This window comes from Chiloscyllium punctatum, chromosome 38 (assembly GCF_047496795.1).
Source record: "Chiloscyllium punctatum isolate Juve2018m chromosome 38, sChiPun1.3, whole genome shotgun sequence".
In the NCBI taxonomy this organism is placed as follows: domain Eukaryota; kingdom Metazoa; phylum Chordata; class Chondrichthyes; order Orectolobiformes; family Hemiscylliidae; genus Chiloscyllium; species Chiloscyllium punctatum.
In genome coordinates, this window is record NC_092776.1 from 49195198 (window position 1) to 49205082 (window position 9885).

Consider the following 9885-nt stretch of genomic DNA (forward strand, 5'->3'; position numbering starts at 1 on the left):
CAATCCTCCAGTTGAGGCAGAACAATCCGTTATAAAGGTTCAGAATAGCTTCACTTTAGTACTATGCTTTTATTTATAAAATGCAACAATTTTCATAGGTCTGATTTTGGTTTACCTATACCAGAAAGTTTAAAGTAGCAAAATAACACGATGAGAGGACAAAGGAGATATTCTTGTTAAAAGAAACCAAAACCCATATCATTTATGGCTTTTCATTTACAGATTCTTGGGAGAAATCAGGCAAGCTTGATAATCAAGTGAAAACCATAGTAATTAGATTAGATTACTTACAGTGTGGAAACAGGCCCTTCGGCCCAACAAGTCCACACCGCCCCGGCGAAGCGCAACCCACCCATACCCCTACATTTACCCCTTACCTAACACTACAGACAATTTAGCATGGTCAATTCATCTGACCTGCACATCTTTGTGACTGTGGGAGGAAACCAGAGTACCTGGAGGAAACTCACGCAGACATGTCACTTCCTTGAGAATGTGCAAACTCCACACAGTCAGTCGCCTGAGGCGGGAATTGAACCCGGGTCTCTGGCGCTGTGAGGCAGCAGTGCTAACCACTGTGCCGCCCACAATGGTTGGACATAACGCACCATTTGCGCACTGACTGCAGTACATGAACCAGAGCTGATGTCTTGGGTTGTGTCGCATTCAATGGAAGGATTGCTTGCATAAAACCACAAGTGCGCACTGAAAAATAGACAATTTTGCTACCTTAGGTTTCATCCCACAATGCCCTACATGCATTGTTAAGTGCTTATGGCTACTTTGATAACGTGATGTTTGAAACCAAAACTGCAAGGGAGAACAACATTGTAACGGCAGGTGCACACTAAGATTAACTAATTATACAGCATTCAAAAATAATACTATAGCAACACATTAAAGGTGATATGTTTTGATGATCCTCAATTCAATATCTTCGAATTTCCTCATAATATCTTCCAGTTTCCTTATGTTTAACATAACATAAAATTGAAGTGGATACATCAGCCTACTAAGGCATTTATCACAACATCTTTTCATCAGAAAGTACTTTGTATTATCCCGACTGGATGTCTCCAAATACTACTTAGCATTGCACACAATTAGCTAACCTCAGTGTTTGAATGTTATTTCCTAAGGCCAGGCATGCATAATTATTCCTACATGGAGCATTGAGCATGTTATCATTTTAATCAAGGCGAGTTTATATTTCTGCCATTATGTAAGTACATGGCTTAGGAAAATCTGAAAGTTTGCATGCAAAAAGTTAAAGACAGTCAATTAGTGAAAATATTGTGCATCTAGCAAACATCTTTCAGATGTGATGTTAAACCCCAAGCCCGACATGTGATTCCAGACCTACATAATGTGTTTACTCTCAAATGCCCTCTGAAATGACCTGGCAAGGCATTCAGTTATACCAATTGCTACAAAGTTTCAAAGAAATGAAACCAGACAGATTGCTTAGCATCAACCCAAGCGCTGGAAAAGTTAATGACAGAAACATCCTTATCGATCCTGTAAACTCCTCCTTACTAATCTCTGGGCAATAATGCCAAAATTGGGAGAGCTGTCTCACAGGCTAGTCAAGCAAGAGCCTGACATAGTCATACTCACGGAATCATACCCTACAATGTCCCAGACACCAGCATCAGTTGAATGTATTGAGTTCCCAACCACTCTTTGAAGATTTGCAGTGAGCTTCCCAGATATTGTGACCAACATTTTCCTGAAAAATGTGTTGCTGGAAAAGCGCAGCAGGTCAGGCAGCATCCAAGGAGCAGGCGAATTGACGTTTCAGGCTTAAGCCCTTCTTCAGGAATTCTGAAGAAGGGCTTATGCCCGAAATGTCAATTCTCCTGCTCCTTGGATGCTGCCTGACCTGCTGCGCTTTTCCAGCAACACATTTTTCAGCTCTGATCTCCAGCATCTGCAGTCCTTACTTTCTCCTTTTTACCAACGTTTTCCTCTCAATCAACACCACTGAAGTAGAGTACCTGGACATTTATGAAGTTAGTCGATGTAAATTGGTAATTAGCTGTCAAGTTTGCTTCCGCTCAAAGAAAAAAAAGTTAACGGACAGGACATCTCCAGTGACGGTGATGTTGGTGTCTGGGACATTGTAATGTATGATTCTGTGAGTATGACTATCTCAGGCTGTTGCTTGCCCAGTATGTGAGACAGCTCTCCCAGTTTTGGCTGTCGCACCCAAGTATTCGTGTGGAGGACTTTGCAGGGTCGACAGGGCTGTTTCTGCCGTTATCTTTTCTGGTACCTAGGTTGATGCCAAGCGATCCATCTGGTTTCATTTTTTTGAGATTTTGTCGCGATTGATAGAACTGAATGGCTTGCTATGTCATCTCAGAGGGCATCTGAGAGTCAGCCACATTGCTGTGGGCCTGGAATCACGTAGGCCAGACTTGGTGAGGACGGCAGATTTCCTTCCCTGAAGGAGATCACCGAACCAGATGGGTTGTTTCAACAATTGACAATGGTTTTATGGTCATCAGTAGACTCTTCACTCCAGATATTGTTTTGTTCAATTCAAATTCCACCATCTGCCATGGCTGGATTTGGACCCTGGCTTCCAGGACATTAGCTGAGCTTTTCAATTAATAGTCTCATGACAATACCACTGGGCCATCACTTCCCAGTTGAGAACATTAAATATATTCCTTTATTCATCACAGATGTAACATGGATAACCAGCAAGTCAAATTCCAACATTGTGGAATTGTTTTTCTGTCTGAGTTTCAAGCTTTTAAAAATAAACTTTCTTATCTGCAAAGTTTCGAATTTAGCTTCTGTTGGCAGATTGCTGCTTGTCCCAATTTATGTTCAGAAATAATTTTTGGAACCGGGAATATTTGTTACTTCAAAAAGCTAGCTTCACAGTACTGACCCTGTTAGTAATGCGAGCAATAAGGAAATCAATACTCTCCAAAACATTCACCTGCCACATATTTGTTTTTCTGTTATAAAGTTCACATAGGCTATTCACTGTAAAGTCTCACTGATCCCCCAACATGTTAAGAACATAGAACTACCATGATGCATGTTTGAAGCCAAAACAAAATTGCTGGAGAAACTCAGCAGGCCTGGCAGCATCTGTGGAGAGAGAACAAATTTGGTCTTTGTTTTAGATTACCAGCATCAGCAGTTCTTTGTTATGTTTTGATATTGAATGTTTACTGAAATCCTGTTTTCCAGATTCATTTAAGTTTCTGCAGTGATGACAAATTCTGTGATGATGCATTTTATGGATAACATGTTAGAATGAAAATCATACAAGGTGACAGGCAGGGTAGAGGCCTGGGCAATGTCAAAATACCCTTCTTAACCAAATTGGTTTTATTCATTGTATAAGGTCAGAACTTTAATCTGATAACAAGGGAGCAAAGAACAACTAGGCAGCAACTAAAATATGCAAAGTGTTACATCTGAGAATTTACAGGAAGTCTTAGAATAAATGGTTTATAAATAAATGGTTTATTGTTGAGAAGTTGAAGGAAGGGAAGAGATGCACTATGTGTTAGATTTATACTGCTGTCTGAATGAAGTAAAATATAATAACACTTTTGGTGAAAATCTGACACCTTGTGGGGTCTGTAGATTTAAAACTAATTTCATCCCCAATTGGCCATGGGCCAGTTGAAATGCATTTGCAACATAGATCAAGATTTTGTAGTTTTATTGCCCTCTGTGGTTACTGTAGTAGTTTAAGAGAAAAGGTGTCTTCATCAATCAATTAGTTGATATTAATCAATCAAAGCCAAAATTGGAACTTTAAGTCTACCTTTTCTTTGCTGTAGGCTGTATATTGCTGAACCAATATTATAATTAATACCAGAAATGTGTTTAAAAAAAAATCCGACAATTAGAATTTGTCTCTGGTCTATTTGAATGGTCCCAGCTGGATTTATGCGAGCACTATTGAAAAGCATAGGCTAATGTTGAGAAACTTCAGCACAGATGCCCTCATGGAACCATGTCTGCTTAAGCTAGTTCAATGACCTCCAAAGATCGATCTCTGATTGGCTCTTGGGTCTGAGAGAGGATTCCATCATGGAGATCATTAACAGAGTCTAACTGCTATTTGTTCAGAAACTGAGAGCTGGTTTAATCTAGTATTGATAATAATTGTTAGCAGTAAGAGTTTGCACAGACATCAGGAGATTATCATTGTTCGAACCATGCTCTGTGTGGCGATGGTGATTTGCAAAGCCAGAAACCTATTTGAGAGTGTATTTAAAATGCCAGCTGCAAATTAAGCCATGACTGTAAAACAGAAGTTCAAATGCACGAAACTTACTGAAAGGAATTGTGTGTGTTTGCAGTTTAGTCGAAAGCAGCCTTTCTAGTTGATCAGTTTAAATGATTACGCAATTCTGCTGAAAGTAGACATGAACAGATTGGGTTTGCTTTGTTCAATAGCTGGTTCAAAACCAACTGCTACTCGACAGGAGAAAGAAACTAAAGGAAAATTACTAAGTTTGGTTAAAGCTGTCAACCCTTCAGGATTGAGTTGGGGTTTTCATAAATTTAACTTCCAGCACCCGATTATGAGCAAACCAAGAGATTCATTCTAGGAATGTTAAAAACGTTATTCTTTCTTTTATTAGTTTTAAAGATATTGGAGTGAATGCTAAATTGTGTGACCCTGATGCAACCTTCAGAAATACAAACAACCACAGTTAGAAACAGTTGATTCATTTTCTGTTCAACGTATCAAAGACATTCATAGGAAAAAAGGAGGGTTAGGGTCAGTCAGGGACCAAAAAAAAGGATTAGATGGAAGGAGGTAGCTGATGTTTGAATAATTTGCACCTGTCTTTACTAAGGAAGATAATGTTGGGCAGATTGTGGGGAAAGTGGAGTTAATTCAGATACTGGAAGAGTTTCAAATTTATAAAAAGGAGGTTTTAAAAAGGCTGTGTACCTAAAGCTGAGAGAGCACTAGGACTGGCTAAGGTGAATACAATGATACCGAGAAAAGTGAGAATAGAAATTGCAGAAGTCTTGGCCATAATATTCCAATCTTAGACTCCGGGGTTATGCCACGGGCTTGGAGAATAAATATTTCATGCTTGTTCAAAATGTTATATGCTTACTAAAAGTGCTCTAAGCATGTATTTTTGAAAGGGTGTAAAAATAATCCCAGTAACTACAGGCCAGTCAGTTTCAGATTAGCTGTAGTGAAGCTTTTACAAACAACAATTCATGACAAAATGTAAGGAAAGCTAACATGAATTTGTTAAGCACAAATCCGGTTTGTCTAACTTGCTGGAATTCTTTGATGAAGTAACATGGACAATTAATTTGGATAAGGAGAAAGCGACGACTGCAGATGCTGGAGATCAGAGTCGAAAAGTGTGGTGCTGGAAAAGCACAGCAGGTCAGACAGCATCTGAGGAGCAGAAGAATCAAGGTTTTGGGCATAAACCCTTCATCAGGAATGTGAGCTTTGCCTGAACTGAGAGTCGACAGTTCAGGCAAAGCTCACATTCCTGATGAAGGGTTTATGCCCAAAACCTTGATTCTTCTGCTCCTCAGATGCTGCCTGACCTGCTGTGCTTTTCCAGCGCCACAATTAATTAGGGTAATGTTGTTGATGTGGTGTATGTGGCCTTTGATAACGGGCACAACAGACTTATGAGTAAAGTTGTAACACTCAGAATGAAAAGGATAGTAGTGACAGGGATATTAAGTTGGCTGAGTGAAAATGATCCTTGGATATTTATCAGACTGAGGGATGGTTTGCGGTAAAGTTTGCCATAGGTTGTTGGTGGGAACCTTGCCCTTCATTTATATTTATTGACTTTGTCAGTTCTTTGGTGTACAAGACAAAATTCCCAAACTTGTATTTGATACAAAGCTTGGAAGCATTTTGAACACCACCGAGGAGAACACAGTAGAGCATCTAATTGATGTAGACAGCTTGATGGAATGGGCAGACAAATGATGGGAAGAAAGTGAGGACTGCGGATGCTGGAGATCAGAGTTGAAATGTGTGGTGCTGGAAAAGCACAGCAGGACAAGTGATAGATGAAATTTAATGCAGAGAAGTGTGAAGTGATTCATGTTGGTAAGGAGAATGTGGAAACTGATTTATTGAGAGTGCAGAAAAAATTCATGGATGTGGTTCCAGAATTGTGGAAACTGATTTATGTTGAATGATTGGTGAAGTTTGGACTGTTGTCCTCAAAAGGATGGTTGAGAGGGAGTTTGATAGAGATATTAGAAATCATGAAGGCTGGACAGAATAGAAAGGGGAAATCTGTTTCCATTGGTGGAAGGGTTGAGAGGAAAGATCTACAGACTTAAGATATTTGGCAAAATTAATGGAATCAAAAGTAGAAACATTTTCATACATTGAGCAGCTGGCAACTGGAATGTGCTACCTGAGAGGGTGGCGGAGGCAAGTTAAATCTAAAGGGAATTGGATTCTTAATTGAAGAGAAAATAAAGTGCAGGGCCACGGATAGACGTTTGGTGAGTGGCACAAGGTAAACTGTTCTTTTGGTCAACCAAGAAAGTCAAGTTGGATTGCGTAGTCTCCCTCTGTGCTGGAGCAATTCTTGCAGTCACTCAATATAAATAGGTGTCTCTGGCAATTTCTGGATTAGTGATGCTGGAAGAGCACAGCAGTTAGGCAGCATCCAAGGAGCAGCGAAATCGACGTTTCGGGCAAAAGCCCTTCATCAGGAGGGCTTTTGCCTGAAACGTCGATTTTGCTGCTCCTTGGATGCTGCCTGAACTGCTGTGCTCTTCCAGCACCACTAATTCAGAATCTGGTTTCCAGCGCCTGCAGTCATTGTTTATACCTCATCTCTGGCAATTGTCGGTTGCAATGGAACTTTGCATAAACTTATCCAGCAATGGTATCTTCAAGATTCTCCTCAATCAGTCAATGCATCATGTTATTGGATCAGGCCTGACCCCCTCAAAAATTTCAAGAAAGTAGCCCAGACCCTAACTTTGCTCATTGTTTTAAGCAGGTGTACAGTGGATATTCCAGGAGGGATGCAGCTGGTCAGACCACTTAGTTTTCAACAAAACCAAATTTATTTACAAGATTACCGAATGAAACACAAACAAAAGTTAACAAAATACAGAATAATTTAACCTATCTGGAAACCCAACAGACTATCCCAACTTGATGACGCTGTTCCAAATACCTGCAACACTCCCCATAAACACCCCTTGTCACAAAAGGGAAAATCAAACGCGGGTTCTTACAGGAGAGATGTCAGAGAGAGGGAGGGTCAGCATGGACCAACAGTTTTAAATTGCTTTCAGTGAATAGCCAGACTGGCAAAAACCAAACCAGACTAAAGGAAAACTGAGCTGGGAGAACTGGCCATTCCCCTTTCAATGTCCACATGTTTTCTCAAAACTTGAAAGCCTTTTTTACCCAGGCAGTATCTGTTAGCGAGAATCAATTTGGCCCCAAAACCCATCTAAGCCCAGATCTTTCGGAATCGTTGCTTTTACAACCTCTCTGGAAAACAAAGCCAAGGACAACATAACCTTGTTAAAGGAGCAGCTTCAGGCTGAAGGACATTCTAACCTTTGTTCAATTTTTCCATGTGCCATGTATTCAAGAATTATGGAGAAAAGGTAGAAATAACTTGGGCGGTGATGCATTCTAGGTTCAGTGTCCATTGTATGCAGCAGCTGGTATTCAGCTTCATTGCAGTCAATGGAGTTAATTATCAGATGCTGCATAAAACTGGTGGCCAATCCACCAACACCATTTTGTATCACCAAGTTTCGTCCCCGATATGTTGTTTTCGAATCCACCTTACAAACATTGGTTAGCATGAGCTTCACAGCCTGACTTTTTTGCAGGTGACTGTGGGATTTATTCTGTTTGCATTTAATAATGGAAGTTTGTTTTTGTTTTTAGATTGTACTGGAACAAAGCACCTAAAGGTAATAGCAATGTCACAGTGGCCTGGCACATCCCTCGCACTGCAGAGCTCGGAATATACAAACTGCGCCATTTTGGTCACTTTAAGAGACTACAGTTTCTGAAACCAGTCTTCACTCCTTATGAGGGCTCCTCATCCCCTTTTGAAGTGAGGAAGTGAAACTCATAAACCATTAAAAATTATGTTTACATTTTGCAATTTAAATTCTATTTGATTTTTACCATGGAGCAGTGAATTTAAAAGAAAATAAATCTGTGCATTATATTCATGATTTGGTTGAATGATTTGCTATTGATTGTTACCAGGCATGTTTCCAGGGCAGATATAAGATGGGAGAGTCTCAAATTGCGCAAAAGCATTAATAAATTGCCTTAACATCTGGAAGATTGCTCAACTTGCCCACGCTGAGTGTGTAGTCAATGATTAGTCAGTAAAATAAAATGAAATAATAATATTGACAAAGTTGATCGTTTTTCCATAACAAGTAGCTTTGGTTTTGTTTGGAAGTATTTTCTAATATCTTATGTGTTGAGGTGAAAAAGAGAACTGAGCAAATTTAAAATATTTGAAATTTTGCCCACTAAATCAAGTGATTACCTTGAATTCTCTTTTGTGATAACGCAAAAATTGGGTTAATCCCTCAGTTTTCTGGAGCAGGATTGTCAATTAATAAAACAAAATTTGATTCAATTAGTTGTATTTGATTTGGCTTTACTAGTTGATACCACGCAATCATTAAACATTTGCACATTACTTTGCTGTTTAATTACAGGAACAGTATTGACAAACAACTACAGCTTATTTTTCTAAACCTTGAATTATCATGCTAATGTTCAGTAGTAATTTTCTTCCTTTCCTTATGATATCAAGCTGTTGTTATGATTAAGAATGTAGACACTAGCCCAAACCAAAACACTTTATCTCATTAGGTTTATAGGTTAAAAAACACTTGAAATGATTGACATTAAAAAGTAAGGGCTTCTCAAGTGTTTAAATAGAATTACTAGATATACATCCATAATGTACACATGGTCTTTCCAGACTATCTGCTCACAAATGTACAATTCAACAGCTTTAAGTTGCAGAATGATTCATTACTTGGTTATCTTGACTATATTTCAATGAAAGGGTGAATTCACGTTATTAAAGTGAGTAGGTAATATACAATGCCTCACTTCTTTGAGGTGGATTTTGCTAATTGGGTCAAATTAGGTCAACACCTTGCCAATATTCTACTGCAGTGCCCTTTACGAGGCAGCCATCTTGGATGAATTGCAGTATGTTCTTACCAATCAGTAATTGTAATACTTAACTCAATTTAAATGTGCTGGAGGACATTATCTGCTGATACCATGATAGTCCCACTGTTTTCTAGTGAGTTTACTTTGAATTATCACCTTGGCATTGGTCAGATTCGCAAGTGGACTTAACTGGTATTTGCTTTAATTTGAAAAAAAACACAAATGTTGGAAAATAGACCACCATCTCCTGTGGAGCAAGCACATGTCATGACCTATTGTTAACAAAAAAAGCTTTAATTGTCAAAAAGATATTGAAAGCCAGGTCAATATGTTCTTACTAAGAATTGTTCGGACTTGGCAGTGGGTGTAAAAATCTGAATGCGGGAATTCTGTCACAAGGTTCAGCATTTAAGGAAAGAAAGGTTATGAAAGGATAGCCCAGATCTTAGGTCTCAGGATACTTGGAGCCTGGATGTAACTTGAAAGATATGTGTGTCAGGACTTCTCAAAAAGCCAAAGGGTCTTTGTCCAGGGAGTGCAAACTTTCAATGGGCAATTATGTAGCCTCCGAACTGATTCTAAAAAGGCCCCAGCTCTGAATTATAATTGGAGACTTTGGAGGGTCCTGATTGATTAACCTGAATAGTTAGCCCAGAAAAGTTAAAGGAATTTAAAAACTTGCTTGATCTCCCAGTTACCTAAATAAAGGA

At 39.2% G+C, this 9885-nt stretch overlaps 1 protein-coding gene across 1 annotated transcript in view; it reads left to right on the forward strand.

Annotated features, from left to right (window-relative positions):
• Window positions 1-8624, forward strand: part of asah2 (N-acylsphingosine amidohydrolase 2) — an 85870-nt gene extending 77246 nt beyond the window's left edge. Inside the window, exon 21 of the mRNA XM_072557853.1 lies at window positions 7910-8624. Within this exon, the coding sequence (XP_072413954.1) occupies window positions 7910-8093 (184 nt within the window). The 3' untranslated portion in view covers window positions 8094-8624. The remainder of the gene's footprint in view (window positions 1-7909) is intronic.
• Window positions 8625-9885: the final 1261 nt, after the last annotated feature.